This window comes from Salvelinus sp. IW2-2015, linkage group LG4q.2 (genome assembly GCF_002910315.2).
Source record: "Salvelinus sp. IW2-2015 linkage group LG4q.2, ASM291031v2, whole genome shotgun sequence".
NCBI classification, from domain to species: Eukaryota; Metazoa; Chordata; class Actinopteri; order Salmoniformes; family Salmonidae; genus Salvelinus; species Salvelinus sp. IW2-2015.
The window spans coordinates 27,050,024-27,066,503 of record NC_036843.1 but is presented as its reverse complement, the minus strand read 5'-3'; the positions used below and the strand labels follow the sequence as shown (position 1 = coordinate 27,066,503).

Genomic DNA, 16,480 nt, shown 5'->3' with positions numbered 1-16,480 from the left:
TTTACGTGACAATTTGGGGAGAGCTTTTGCAGAGCATGTTTCTATGAAAATTATAGCCTATTTAGTCTCAATTTCTCCACCTTTAAATAACTAAAATTATCCATGAAGGGCTTTATTGACTGCCACTGTCACATCTCTGCAGGAGATTTCGACAATGTAGGACTTTTACGTAACGCATATTGTATTAAAGCTTTACCAATTGTTGGTTCTGTATTAGATATGACAGTCTGTTTGTTTTGTCTAATGCTTTAATCAATTTATTGTATTTTCTTTCAGGACATAGAAGATGTGATTGAGAATTCTAAAAAGGTAACTGTAACTTGATCAGTTGTTGTTGCTAATGTCGTAGTCCAGGGGAGGGCCCCTAGTCATTGGCGTGTCCTAATGGTATACATTTTACCACTAGCCGGCCTCTGCCAAGTACCCTGCCCAGAACTTTATTACTTTTACTAGCCGGCTACCACCCGGTCCTCAACTATGCACCTTAGAGACTGCTGCACTATGTACATAGTCATTGAACACTGGTCACTTTAATAATGTTTACGTTACTGTTTTACCCACTTCATATGTATATACAGTATTCTAGACAAGGCTAATTCTATATAACTACTGTTGTACACACCTTTTCTATTCATATACTGTCCATAATGTATAATGTCTAATGTCTACACACTATGAGCATTTTGAATGTGTGTATTGTTAGGTATTACTGCACTGTTGGAGTTAGGAACATAAGCATTTTGCTACACCTGCAAAATATGTTTACGTGACCAATACAACATTCTTTTTTTTCAGGCTGGGCTTTTAGCACTACTAGCAGTAGCAGAACATGTCGGAGAGTTTGAAAAGATTATTCAGCTGTCACAGAGGTTCCCAGGCTTTATTTTCCCTTGTTTAGGAGTCCATCCTATACAGGGTACAGCTCCTGAGCCACAGAGAGGAGCCTTACTCCAGGTATGTGCCCCAAACAAAGATCATAATCTTCATCGCCACCACCATCATCAACATAATGCATGTCTACTACGGCACTGTTTGTTAAATGGTCATATTTTCTCTATGCAGGATTTAGATGCTGCTTTGCCCCTGATAGAGAAATATAAAGACCATCTTGTTGCTATTGGGGAGGTAAGTAGTCTTTGTATTGATTTTGTGTGTAAATTGATACAGATCCACACTATTCTCGTCCAGCAGGCAAAACTCTCTATATACACTGCCTTTCAAAAGTATTCTTACCCCTTGGATTTCTTCACATTTTATCATGTTACAAAGTGGGATTAAAATACATTTCATTTGATTTTGTTTGTCAACAATCTACTAAAAATACTCTAATGTCAAAGTGGAAGAAAATGTATATTTGTTTAAAAGATTAATCAAATTTACATAACTAAAATATAGTTCTTACATAAATATTCAGCCCTTTTGTTTAGGCAACCCTAAATTAGTTCAGGAGTTGAATTTGACTTAATAAATCACATAAGTTGCATGGACTCACTCTTTGTGAAATAATAGGCGTTGACATGTTTTTTTTTCATGACTAACCCTTCCTCTGTCCCCCATACATACAACATCTGTAAGGTCCCTCAGTCAAGTATTGAATTTCAAGCACAGATTCAACTACAAAGACCAGGGAGCATTTCAAATTAGTAGATGGGTAACAATAATAAATCAGACATTGAATATCTCTTTAAGCATGGTCAAGTTAATAATTATGTTGTAGATTATGTATTAAAACACCCAGACACGGCCTCCTGGGTGGCGCAGTGGTCTAGGGCATTGCATCGCAGCGCTAGCTGCGCCACCAGAGACTCTGGGTTCGCGCCCAGGCTCTGTCGCAGCCGGCCGCGACCGGGAGGTCCGTGGGGCGACGCACAATTGGCCTAGCGTCGTCCGGGTTAGGGAGGGTTTGGCCGGTAGGGATATCCTTGTCTCATCGCGCACCAGCGACTCCTGTGGCGGGCCGGGCCAGTGCGTGCTAACCAAGGGAGCCAGGTGCACGGTGTTTCCTCCGACACATTGGTGCGGCTGGCTCCCGGGTTGGAGGCGCGCTGTGTTAAGAAGCAGTGCGGCTTCGTTGGGTTGTGTTTCGGAGGACGCATGGCTTTCGACCTTCATCTCTCCCGAGCCCGTACGGGAGTTGTAGCGATGAGACAAGATAGTAATTACTAGCAATTGGATACCACAAAAATTGGGGAGAAAAGGGGTTAAAATTTAAAAAATTTAAATTAAAAAAACACCCAGACACATCGAAGATACAGTCGTCCTTCTGAACTAAGCTGCAGGACAGAAATGAAGGGATCAGGGGTGTTACCATGAGGCCATTGGTGATTTTAAAACAGTTACAGAGTTCAATGGCTGTGATAGGAAAAAACTGAGGATGGATCAACAACATTGCAGTGACTACACAATAATGACTTCAATGACAGAGTGAAAGAATACAAATATACAGAATACAAATATTTCAAAACATGCATTTTGAATGCAACAAGGTGCTAAAGTAATACTGCAAAAAGACACGGCAAAGGAATACACTTTTCGGCCTGAATGCAAAGCTTTATGTTTCGGGTAAATCCAACACAACACGTCACTGAGTAACTGCCTTCTTATTTTCAAGCATGGTGGTGGCTGCATCATGGTATGGGTATGCTTGACATCGGCAAAGACTGGGGAGTTTTCAGGATAAAAAGAGACCGGATGGAGCTAGACACAGGCAAAATCCTAGAGGAGAACCTGCTTCAGTCTGCTTTACACCAGACACTGGAAGAGTAGTTCACCATTCAGCAGGACAATAACCTACAACACAAGGTTAAATCTACACTGGAGTGACTCACAGCTGTAGTCGCTGTATTGAAGAAATCCAAGGGGTATGAATACTTTTGCAATGCACTGTATGTGGTAATAAGCCTGGGGCTGGGGTTAGATCCACACTAGACAGTAACTAAGTGGTTGGTTGAGGATCTTACATCACTGATAATCAGTCATCATTGTAGGTAGGCTTGGATTTCACCCCCAGATTTGTCAGTGGTGACGCAGACAAAGACAGTCAAAGACAGGTGCTTATTCGGCAGGCAGAGATTGCAAAACAACTGGACCTTCCGCTGTGAGTCCTACACTAATATAAACCAAATCAAAATTATTGATCATGCGTTGTTGTTGGCATTGATACATTTTCCTCGCAGTCCATTTGTTTTAATCAATATATCTTGTCAGATGTTTTTTGTAACATGGTGTATCAATTGTTTAGAAATGTCCATTCAAGATCTGCAGGCAGACCTACTATACACCTGCTAAAGGAACAAGGTAATTTCATATATTTCTATGTACACTACATGACCAGAAGTATGTGGACACCTGCTCGTTGAACATCTTATTCCAAAATCATGGGCATTAATAGAGCATTAATGGAGTTGGTTCCCCCTTTGCTGCTATAACAGCCTCCACTCTTCTGGGAAGGCTTTCCACTGTTGGAACATTGCTGCAGGGACTTGCTTCCATTCAGCCACAAGAGCATTAGTGAGGTTGGTCATTGATGTTGGGAAATTAGGCCTGGCTTGCAGTCAGTGTTCCAATTCATCCCAAAGGTGTTTGATGGGGTTGAGGTCAGGGCTCTGTGCCGGCCAGTCAAGTTCTTCCACACCGATCTCAACAAACCATTTCTGTATGGACTTCGCTTTGTGCACAGGGGAATTGGAAACGCATGGAAACCCATTTCATGAAGCTCCAGATGAACAGTTATTGTGCTGACGTTGCTTCCAGAGGCAGTTTGGAACTCTGTAGTGAGTGTTGCAACTGAGGACAGATGATTTTTTACACGCTTCAGCATATGGCGGTCCCGTTTTGTGAGCTTGTGTGGCCTAGCACTTCACGGATGAGCTGTTGTTGCTCCTCTACGTTACCACTTCACAATAACAGCTGTCGTGGAAATTCTAACCAGAAGAAGAGAGACTAGTTTCTTCAAACAACAACTTTATTATAAGATTTGCAAAAATGGAGCGGTTAACAATCACTCAAAGGTGCAGAATTAAGAGCCTAACGAACAGAGTTGGCTCTTAGCTTTTATGGTAAAGTCCAACCTCTTTGTCTATGTGGCAGTTAGCAGATATGTGCAAACGGGTGGGGAACATAGTGTATAAAAGGCGTTTTGCTTGTCTGTGCAAATTGATAGCTGACGTTGCCACCATTGTATGTTCCTTCCTGCAAGTTTCCACACAGATGAGTTCCTACAGTTAGTACAAATGGGATGTCACAGAATTAAACATCGGTACACGCTTCATCACCACACGCAAGGCAATCGCTTCGTTTGGTGTTTGTTTGCGAGATCACTGATGAGCTCTTTCAGATGTTCCACTACAATAGTCAAGTTACCCTCACCCTGTGGTATGAATGTACAGCAATGGTCACTTATCCTTCGGCACACTCTGCAGAAGATGTGATGCTACTACTACAGCGAACTTCCCTTCTGGTAAGATGGCCTCCTGTATACAGGGATCTTTGGCTATTTCAAGCATTGTACATTATTTGGCAAACCCCTCACTGAAAGTTGACAATAATGTCTGAAATGAAAACACTATCTCCGCTAGAATCTACAACTAACACCCCTGTGCAGCAAACATTCTGTCTCAAACACATTTGCACATAAATCATTCCATCTAACCCATAACATGTTAGTCACTACTGCTAGTCCACTTATATAGTTATTAACATACTAAAACATGCTCATATCAATTGTACTGTATCATCCAGAAAGCCATATGTATTGATGCGCTTTAACATTAGAATACTGATAACATGGTAAAACAAAACCCCTACTATCAATGGTTATAAAACCCATCAAGGTTATACAACCCAAATTTAGAATGACAGTCCTTAGTGTTTCACGTTGAGTCTATCACTCAAATTCAAGACCCTCGATTTAGCACACGCCGACACAGTTATAATGTACATTTACAAACAGGGGACCATGTATATACAGTTTATACTACTTATATTACCAGTATTAACTTTTCTCATTACAGACCCCATTAGTATCTGTTTTACTGTCGCGAGTCGCATTTTAATGACAGATCGGTATCTCAATGCATTTTAATTTAAATTACAATACGCTTCCCAGTGTGTAGACCTCCAAAATCAACATGATACTCAAAATAAACAGTTTAGGGCAACTCTAAATCAATTTACAGGCACAGTTAACCACCCCCTCCTTACTGGAACTCTTCTCCTGATGTTTCTTCCCTTTCTGAAAGTCACTGAGCTCTTCAGTAAAGCCATTCTAATGCCAATGTTTTTCTATGGAGATTGCATGGCTGTGTGCTCAATTTTATACACCTGTTAGCAACGGGTGTGATTGAAATAGCCGAATCCACTAATTTGAAGGAGTGTCCACATACTTTTGTATACAGTGCATTCGGAAAGTATTCAGACCACTGGACTTTTTCCACATTTTGTTACGTTTGTTACGTTTCACACTACGTAGTACTAACACGACAACACTTGTTTGCTTGTTGTGTAATTTTTTAAATAATAATATGCATTTTATCTGAACAGATGTGAGGCTTGTACTGTCTGAACTATGTCACTTAATGTGCTAATTTGAACTTGTCTCTTCCTTTTAAAAAAATATTTTCCCACAAAAAAATGTGTTACGTTACAGCCTTATTCTAAAATGTATTACATTGTTTTTTCCCCCATCAATCTACACACGATAACCCATCGTGACAAAGCGAAAAACGTTTTTTGTAATTTTTTGCTAATTATTTAAAAATAAGAAATTGAAATACCTTATTTACATAACTATTCATTGAATTTCAAACACAGATTCAACCACAAAGACCAGGGAGGTTTTCCAATGCCATGCAAAGAAGGGGACCAATGGGTACATGGGTAAAAAAAAAAAAAAACGGACATTAAATATCCCTTTGAGCATGGTGAAGTTGCTAATTACACTTTGTATGGCGTATCGATACAACCAGTTACTACAAAGATAGAGCCATCCTTCATAACTCCGTTGCCAGAGAGGAAGGAAACTGTTTTGGGATTTCACCACGAGGCCAATGGTGACTTTAAAACAGTTAGAGTTTAATAGCTGTAATAGAAAACTGAGGATGGATCAACAACATTGTAGTTACTCCACAAAACTAACCTAAATGACAGAGTGAAAAGAAGGAAGCCTGTACACAGTAAAAATATTCCAAAACATACATCCTGTTTGCAACAAGGCATTTAAGTAATACTGCAAGAAAGGAACTTCATGTCCTGAATACAAAGTGTTATGTTTGGGGCAAATACAACCCAACTCATCACAGAGTAGGGCTCTTCATATTTTCATCGGCAAGGACTAGGGAGTTTTTTGGGATGAAAAGAAATGGAATAGAACTAAGCACAGGCAGAATCCAAGAAGAAAACCTGGTTCAGTCTGCTTTCCAACAGACCCTGGGAGTTGCTTACCAAGCAAGACGACATTGAATATTCCTGAGTGGCCTAGCTACAGTTTTGACTTAAATTGGCTTGAAAATCTACGGTAAGACTTGAAAATGGCCGAATAGCAATGATCAACAACCAACTTCAGAGTTTGAAGAATTTTTTAAAAGAATGATTTGCAAATATTGTACAATCCAGGTGTGCTAAGCTTTTAGACTTACCCACAAAGACTCAGAGCTGGAATCACTGCCAAAGGTGACTCTAACATGTATTGACTCAGGGGTTGAATCCATATATAATATATTAGTGTTTTATTTTTAGTATATATATATTTTTTTTTTTATATTTTTTTTTTTACAAAGGTTCACATTTTTCTTACACTTTGACAGAGTATTTTGTGTAGATCGTTGACAAAAAATGACAAATCCATTTTAATCCCACCTTGTAACACAACAAAATGTGGAAAAAGTCAAGGGGTGTGAATACTTTCTGAAGGCACGGAATCTGCCAAGTTAATTCATATAGTAAACAATGCATGTCTCAGGACTACCTGGCCTGATGACTCCTTGCTGTCCCCACTCCACCTGGCCGTGCTGCTGCTCCAGTTTCAACTGTTCTGCCTGCACCTTACAAGAACCCTGACCTGTTCACCGGACGTGCTACCTGTCCCAGACCTGCTGTTTTCAACTCAATAGAGACAGCAGGAGCGGTAGAGATACTCTGAATGATCGGCTATGAAAAGCCAACTGACATTTACTCCTGAGGTGCTGACCTGTTGCACCCTCGACAACCACTGTGATTATTATTATTTGACCCTGCTGGTCATCTATGAACATTTGAACATCTTGGCCATGTTCTGTTATAATCTCCAACCGGCATAGCCAGAAGAGGACTGGCCACCCCTCGTAGCCTGGTTCCTCTCTAGGTTTCTTCCTAGATTCCGGCCTTTCTAGGGAGTTTTTCCTAGCCTTCGTGCTTCTACACCTGCATTGCTTGCATTGCATTGCTTGGGGTTTTTAGGCTGGGTTTCTGTACTGCACTTTGTGACATCAGCTGATATAAGAAGGGCTTTATAAATACATTTGATTGATTTTGACTTTCCACTAGGTGTTGAGAAAGCTCTTCTTCATGCTTTTGATGGGAAACCCTCAGTTGCCATGGAGGGAGTGAAGGCTGGGTATTACTTCTCCATTCCTCCATCTATAGTAAGAAGTGAACAGGTAAAGAGTTTTTTAATTATTATTTTTCTGTAAGTGTATTAAGGCTTTTGTTAAATTCACTTTAAATGAATTGTGATTTGATTTGATTTCTCACACTAAGTAGTACTAGCACTACAGCACTTGTTCGCTCGTTGTTAAAAAAAAAAATTGTTGATGCATTTTATCTGAACAGATGTGAGTCTTGTACTGTCTGAACTATGTCACTATGTCATGTGCTAATTTGAACTTATGTCACTTCCTTAAAAATAAAATAAAAATCCCACAAGAAGCAGAAGCTAGTGAAACAGCTGCCGTTGGAGAGCATGTGTCTAGAAACCGATTCACCTGCCTTGGGTCCAGAGAAACAGGTAGGATTGTTAACTTATTTATTTATTTACACTCAAAAACAAAATGCAATATACACTAGTGTTCAAAAGTTTGGGGTCACTTAGAAATGTCCTTGTTTTTGAAAGAAAAGCTCATTTTTTGTCCATTAAATAACATCAAATTGATCAGAAATACAGTGTAGACATTGTTAATTACTGTTGTAAATGACTATTGTAGCTGGAAACGGCAGATAAAAAAAAAAAAAATGGAATATCGACACAGGCGTACAGAGGCCCATTATCAGCAACCATCTCTCCTGTGTTCCAATGGCACGTTGTGTTAGCTAATCCAAGTTCATCATTTTAAAAGGCTAATTGATCATTAGAAACCCCTTTTTCAATTATGTTAGCACAGCTGAAAACTGTTGTCCTGATATAAAAAACAATAAAACTGACCTTTAGACAAGTTGAGTATCTGGTGCATCAGCATTTGTGGGCTCGATTACAGGCTCCAAATGTTCCGAAACAAAGACCTTTCTTCTGAAACTAGTCAGGCTATTCTTGTTCTGAGAAATGAAGGCTATTCCATGTGAGAAATTGCCAAGAAACGGAAGATCTCGTACAACGCTGTGTACTATTCCCTTCACAGAACTGCGCGAACTGTCTCTAACCAGAATAGAAAGAGGAGTGGGAGGCCCCGGTCCACATCTGAGCAAGAGGACAAGTACATTAGAGTGTCTAGTTTGAGAAACAGACGCTTCACAAATCCTCAACTGGCAGCTTCATTAAATAGTAGTAAATAGACTCCGGGATGCTATTTTAATGGACAAAAATGTTGCTTTTCTTTCAAAAACAAGGACATTTCTAAGTGACCCCAAACTTTTGAACATTAGTGTACATAAAACATGACAATGTATATATACTGAACAAAAATATAAATGCAACATAGAAATGTCCTTGTTTTATAAGTGACCCCATATTTCATGAGCTGAACTTAAAGATCCCAGAAATTTTCCAAACACACTAAAATTAGATTTCTCTCAGTTGTTGTGCACAAATGTTTTTACATCCCTGTTAGTGAGCATTTCTCCTTTGCCAAGATAATCCATCCACCGGACAGGTGTGGCAGATCAAGAAGCGGATTAAACGGCATGATCATTACACAGTTGCACCTTGTGCTGGGTACAATAAAAGGCATCTCTAAAATGTGCAGTTTTGTCACACAAAACAATGAACACAATGCCACAGATGTCTCAAGTTTTGAGGGAGCGTGCAATTGACATGCTGACTGCAGAGCTGTTGCCAGGTAATTTAATGTTAATTTCTCTACCATTTGGCAGTAGGTCCAACTGGCCTCACATCCGCAGACCACGTGTATGGCGTTGTGTGGGTTTGCTGATGTCAAAGTTGTGAACAGAGTGCCCCATGGTGGGGTTATGGTATGGGCAGGTATACAGTGCCTCCAGAAAGTATTCAGACCCCTTGACTTTTTCCAAATTTTGTTACGTTAGTCTTATTCTAAAATATATATTTTTTTTAATCCTCTTCAATTTACACACAATATCCCATAATGACAAAGTGAAAACAGGTGTGCTAAGCTTGTAGCATCATACCCAAGAAGACTTGAGGCTGTAAATGCTGCCAAAGGTGCTTCAACAAAGTCCTGAGTAAAGGGTCTGAATACTTATGTAAATGTGATATTTCAGGGTTTTATATTTTATACATTTGCAAACATTTATAAAACCTGTTATTTGCTTTGTCATTATGGGGTATTGTGTGTAGATTGATGAGAAGGAAAAAAATATATCGATTTTAGATTAAGGCCGTAATGTAACAAAATGTGGAAAAATTCAAGGGGTCTGAATAGTTTCCAAATGCACCGTAAGCTACGGACAACAAACACAATTGCATTTTGTCAAAGGCTATTTGAATGCACAGAGATACCATGACGAGATCCTGAGGCCCAGTGTTGTGCCATTCATCAGCCGCCATCACCTCATGTTTCAGCATGATAATGCATGCCCCATGTCGCAAGGATCTGTACACAATTCCTGGAAGCTGAAAATGTCCCAGTTCTTCCATGGCTTGCATACTCACCAGACATGTCACCCATTGAGCATGTGTGGGATGCTCTGGATCGACGTGTACGACAGCGTGTTCCAGTTCCCGCCAATATCCAGCAACTTCACACAGCCATTGAAGAGGATTGGGACAACATTCCACAGGCCACAGTCAACAGCCTGATCAACTCTATGAAAAGGAGATGTCGCGCTGCATGAGGCAAATGGTGGTCACACCAGATACTGACTGATTTTCTGATCCACACCCCTACCTTTTTTTTAAGGTATCTGTGACCAAAGGATGCATATCTGTATTCACAGTCATGTGAAATCTGTATATTAGGCCCTAATGAAATTATTTCAATTGACTGATTTACTTATATGAACTATAACTCAGTAAAATATTTGAAATTGTTGTCTGTTGCATTTATATTTTTGTTCAGTGTAGATTGAAATCCATATGCCATTGACTTTATCCTGGTTTGAAAGTGGTTGTACATCAAATAATGTTTGCATCTAAGAATATATTTTAGAGATGGTGTTACTAACACTAGTCATGCTTTTGCATCTTGAACATAGGTGAGAAATGAGCCAAAGAATATCTCTGTCTGCGCTGAGTACATCAGTAAGATCAAAGGGGTTCCCTTGGAAACGGTGATGGAGGTGACGACACAGAATGCCCTGCGCCTGTTCCCTAGGCTCAAGACATTACTCAGAGCCTGAACAACCAAGTCCGGGTTTCAATCCAAGGCATGTTATATAGCAGTGCATGGCTCTTGACCTTTTTAAAGGTAATTTACGCTTGAGGGAAAGGGAAAGGGGGACACTTAGTCAGTTGTACAACTGAATGCATTCAACTGAAATGTGTCTTCCGCATTTAACCCAACCCCTCTGAATCAGAGAGGTGTGGGGGGTCTGCCATAATCGACATCCACGTCTTCGGCGCCCGGGGAGCTGACATGCACAGTGTTTACCGTGAATGTGATCTCCGCGAACGTCAGGGAAATTTTCTTTCAGTGGAGCATGGTCAGTGCTCTGCTCTATAAGAGGCCTTGGATTGAATCTCACCCTCTTGGGTGAAGTTCCTGAAAGTCACCACTGTCTCACTTTGGTGTTATATCAGCAAGAAGTTAGAGGGAAATAAGGCAACAAAAAGGCCTACAAACTGAACAGCATTTATAAAGACTTTCAAGTTAGAGCTGCTTTTGGACTCTGTATGCCTTGGAGTTGAGGTGTAGAGTTTAAAAAACAAACTTTGAGATTTAAATGTTTCAGTATTTCTGTTCATATCCATCATCTGTTATATAACAAACTAAATAAATATGACAAATGTATTTCTTTAAGTAAATATCATCAGATTTCTTGTGCTACATTCCTTGTGCTACATGTAAATTATGTGTTACAACGACACCAGACAATATATTTCGTTTTGGTAGACCTTGTCTGTTATCTTAATAGGAAAAACAATATTGAAAGAAACAGGAGCTTTCCCACAGAAGTGCTACACCAGGAACACAAAAGCACGTCACTACACAGGAGAGTCATTTGAACAGTGGCGTGCCGTGGGCCTGGGGCCTAGGCCTTCAGTGAGGTACTACACAGTCCCACCCGAATTAATCCACCTCTTATTATCATCAATTATGCCATGGCTCTAGACACTATACATTTAGACAGAAACGCAGTATAACCAGGCGTTGCGTCACCTTGAAATTGACAAATTGAAATTTTTGGGTAAACAGTGTTTAACAGACAACTCAAGTTTGCAAAGCCAGTGTGGCTCCAAACACCAAATCGATCACTTGCAAATAATAGGTATTCCCAGCAGTACAGTTTGCAGTGCTTCTCGGAGCCTTTGAGCCATTGACAGCGCTCGTAGTTGAAACTTTGAAAGTGGGGCCGAGCGAACGAACCCCTTTCCCGCCTGTGACAGGCTTTGTGGCTCGGGCGACCTCTCCTTACAATGTCTAACTTTTCTTGAAAAGTTCGTCTTGAGAATGGCGTTATAATTATATCCTCGACGAAATCGATATCTTCTCCTCCTTCGCCATTGTTGGGTTCAAAAAACAGCTTAGTAGAGTTTCCTAGATCTGCATAGACCTGCCCATAGGACCCCCTCTCAATATTGGTAATCCAATCAAAAGACGTGGACGCCCTAGGCTGCTAGCTGGCTCCTGTGTAACACTGGAGCCAGCCAGCAGGCGTACAATAGCCAACTCTAAAGCTGATTGGTTGACACAAAATTTTAATTTCATTCACTTTAAGCTACAAGCGCCCGCACTGTTGATTCTGAAGGCCTGAGAGCAGATTTTAGACCCTGCAACACATGATGGCTGAATATGATTGGATAAAAGATCTAACATAAAGACCAGCCTCCAAATCTCAACCTGGGGCTGGAAGCAGTGCAACCAAGAGGAAAGCTATGAAATGAAGAGTATAACTCTTACTCTGGGGAATAATTTAATACATATTTGTGGGAAAATATATTTAAAAAAAATTATATTCTGATGATGTTTAGGCCAGCAGAGAAGGCCTTGCAGGCCCTGACGGCCCACACTGCATTTGAACATATTTCTAAAAAATCTAAATGCATTTTTTTGGCAGAAATGCTTCTGGAACATGTGAACTTTCATGTGCCTTAATAACAAACTTGTATTCCATCTGTAAATTGTTAAATTACGAGCCTAGTTAGTTTAGTGAAGGAAAGACAGGAACCTTCCGCTAGCCATGATTGGCTGAGATAATGGATGGTCCTTCTTTTGACCTCACCCTCTCACCTTCCCCCCCTACTCACAAGGCAGGCAATACGCTTGACCTCATCTTTACTAGATGCTGTTCTTCCACTAATCCATTGCAACTCCCCTCCAAGTCTCTGACCACTACCTTGTATCCTTTTCCCTCTCGCTCTCATCCAACACTTCCCACACTGCCCCTACTCGGATGGTATCGCGCCGTCCCAACCTTCGCTCTCTCTCCCCCGCTACTCTCTCCTCTTCCATCCTATCATCTCTTCCCTCTGCTCAAACCTTCTCCAACCTATCTCCTGATTCTGCCTCCTCAACACTCCTCTCCTCCCTTTCTGCATCCTTTGACTCTCTATGTCCCTATCCTCCAGGCCGGCTCGGTCCTCCCTCCTGCTCCGTGGCTCGACGACTCATTGCGAGCTCACAGAACAGGGCTCCGGGCAGCCGAGCGGAAATGGAGGAAAACTCGCCTCCCTGCGGACCTGGCATCCTTTCACTCCCTCCTCTCTACATTCTCCTCTTCTGTCTCTGCTGCTAAAGCCATTTTACCACTCTAAATTCCAAGCATCTGCCTCTAACCCTAGGAAGCTCTTTGCCACCTTCTCCTCCCTCCTGAATCCTCTCCCCCTCCTCCCTCTCTGCTGATGACTTCGTCAACCATTTTGAAAAGAAGGTCGACGACATCCGATCCTCGTTTGCTAAGTCAAACGACACCGCTGGTTCTGCTCACACTACCCTACCCTGTGCTTGACCTCTTTCTCCCCTCTCTCTCCAGATGAAATCTCGCGCGCTTGTGACGGCCGGCCGCCCAACAACCTGCCCGCTTGACCCTATCCCCTCCTCTCTTCTCCAGACCATTTCCGGAGACCTTCTCCCTTACCTCACCTCGCTCATCAACTCATCCTTGACCGCTGGCTATGTCCCTTCCGTCTTCAAGAGAGCGAGAGTTGCACCCCTTCTGAAAAAACCTACACTCGATCCCTCCGATGTCAACAACTACAGACCAGTATCCCTTCTTTCTTTTCTCTCCAAAACTCTTGAACGTGCCGTCCTTGGCCAGCTCTCCTGCTATCTCTCTCAGAATGACCTTCTTGATCCAAATCAGTCAGGTTTCAAGACTAGTCATTCAACTTAGACTGCTCTTCTCTGTGTCACGGAGGCGCTCCGCACTGCTAAAGCTAACTCTCTCTCCTCTGCTCTCATCCTTCTAGACCTATCGGCTGCCTTTGATACTGTGAACCATCAGATCCTCCTCTCCACCTCTCCGAGCTGGGCATCTCCGGCGCGGCCCACGCTTGGATTGCGTCCTACCTGACAGGTCGCTCCTACCAGGTGGCGTGGCGAGAATCTGTCTCCGCACCACGTGCTCTCACCACTGGTGTCCCCCAGGGCTCTGTTCTAGGCCCTCTCCTATTCTCGCATACACCAAGTCACTTGGCTCTGTCATATCCTCACATGGTCTCTCCTATCATTGCTATGCAGACGACACACAATTAATCTTCTCCTTTCCCCCTCTGATAACCAGGTGGTGAATCGCATCTCTCCATGTCTGGCAGACATATCAGTGTGGATGACGGATCACCACCTCAAGCTGAACCTCGGCAAGACAGAGCTGCTCTTCCTCCCGGGGAAGGACTGCCCGTTCCATGATCTCGCCATCACGGTTGACAACTCCATTGTGTCCTCCTCCCAGAGTGCTAAGAACCTTGGCGTGATCCTGGACAACACCCTGTCGTTCTCAACTAACATCAAGGCGGGTGACCCGTTCCTGTAGGTTCATGCTCTACAACATTCGCAGAGTACCGACCCTGCCTCACGCAGGAAGCGGCGCAGGTCCTAATCCAGGCACTTGTCATCTCCCGTCTGGATTACTGCAACTCGCTGTTGGCTGGGCTCCCTGCCTGTGCCATTAAACCCCTACAACTCATCCAGAACGCCGCAGCCCGTCTGGTGTTCAACTTTCCAAAGTTCTCTCACGTCACCCGCTCCTGCCGCTCTCTCCACTGGCTTCCAGTTGAAGCTCGCATCCGTTACAAGACCATGGTGCTTGCCTACGGAGCTGTGAGGGAACGGGCACCTCCGTACCTTCAGGCTCTGATCAGGCCCTACACCCAAACAAGGGCACTGCGTTCATCCACCTCTGGCCTGCTCGCCTCCCTACCTCTGAGGAAGTACAGTTCCCGCTCAGCCCAGTCAAAACTGTTCGCTGCTCTGGCACCCCAATGGTGGAACAAACTCCCTCACGACGCCAGGTCAGCGGAGTCAATCACCACCTTCCGGAGACACCTGAAACCCCACCTCTTTAAGGAATACCTAGGATAGGATAAAGTAATCCTTCTAACCCCCCCCCCCTTAAAAGAGTTAGATGCACTATTGTAAAGTGGTTGTTCCACCTGGGATTACATAAGGTGAATGCACCAATTTGTAAGTCGCTCTGGATAAGAGCGTCTGCTAAATGACTTAAATGTAAATGTAAATGTAAATGTCTGGACATGCCGGGAGATGAGTTTGGATTGGTCTGCCATGTAGCTTGCTTCTGTTTATGACGTGAGCTGCTCTGTATGTGTTGATAATACTTTCTACCGCAGTTTTTGAAATATATAACGTTAGCCATTGAGAACTACAAAAGTTTTGCTACTTTTCTAAATATTGATGCCCTGAATTTAGCAGGCGCTATCGACAGATCAGTTGGAAAAAAGTGATTTGGTACTTTCTGCATACGCCACGGTCAGTGTGATCTGGAGTAACTTGACACAATGCTGGCAAAACAAGATGTAGCTGCAAGAGTTAAATGTTTCCAGTCTGTCGTGAAGCGTTCATCCATGTATACGGGTAAGAGTCTAGCTATATTTTCAGATATTATATGTTTCTAGTTTTGTCAGAAAGTCGTTTTCATGGCAAGTTAAATTGTACTGTTAGCTAGCTAGCGAACGTTAGCTTGCTGGCTCGCAAGTGAACATTATGTGTATGATCTGTGTAGTAATATTATTCGAATCAGAAACCGTTTGCATTCTTAGTTATAGCCTTATGTTAGCTAGCTAACATTGAACCTGGTTGGTTAGCTTTAGCTACTTGCAGATTCATACTACATCTATGACAATGTTTGTATTGGTTGGTAGTAGTATGAGTTGGGATTATGCCGGTTCATTGTTTAGCGAGCTACATCTGAACAAAAGATAAGACTATATGTCTAAACAAAACACTTTTCCAGATGATTACATGACCCATCAAGTTAGCTAAGTGTGTCTGGGGTGATTCATATTTGGTTGTTTACTAAACTAAACTAATCACTCTGTTTAGCAAATGGTCTCACATGTGAATCCTTAAAGAGATGGGTGGAGCTAACGGTTAAGAGGGTGTAAACGATGCTGAATGGGTGTAGACAAAGAAGAGCGCTCCAGTAGGTGTACCAAAACATTCAAGGGCCATTTTCTCAAGTGGGATTAGAAGTTTATCAACTTTCAAAGCAGAATTACTTTCCTTTTGTTCTTCAACTGCAGTGTATGAAATACAATTTTGTAGCTCTGAGTCTCTACTTTTATCCAATGTAAAAAATAAAAAATAAAAATTACATTCAAATTTTGCTACATAAGACCGAATCATGGCGGTCGTTCAGAAATGTTCCTGCTTTTAAACAGCAATTTTACAGAGATTGAATTCTATATTTTACATTCAGGAGGTATACAACAAAGTATTAGAGAATAACTTGTCACTCACTGTTAACATAAATGTTTTTCAAG

At 42.0% G+C, this 16,480-nt stretch overlaps 1 protein-coding gene across 2 annotated transcripts; it reads left to right on the top strand.

The window, feature by feature from the left end:
• LOC111963566 (putative deoxyribonuclease TATDN3) lies at window positions 1-11,350 on the top strand. 2 transcript variants are annotated; one of them, XM_023987105.2, is made up of 9 exons: window positions 1-156; window positions 277-309; window positions 796-954; window positions 1,063-1,125; window positions 2,988-3,097; window positions 3,242-3,297; window positions 7,522-7,634; window positions 7,901-7,981; window positions 10,579-11,350. In XM_023987105.2, the coding sequence occupies exons 1-9, from the start codon at window positions 103-105 to the stop codon at window positions 10,720-10,722; spliced, it is 813 nt and encodes a 270-aa protein (XP_023842873.1). In that variant the 5' UTR covers window positions 1-102; the 3' UTR covers window positions 10,723-11,350. The 2 variants fall into 2 exon arrangements, with proteins under 2 accessions (XP_023842873.1, XP_023842874.1); XM_023987106.2 differs by having other exon boundaries at window positions 2-156; window positions 7,904-7,981.
• Window positions 11,351-16,480: the final 5,130 nt, after the last annotated feature.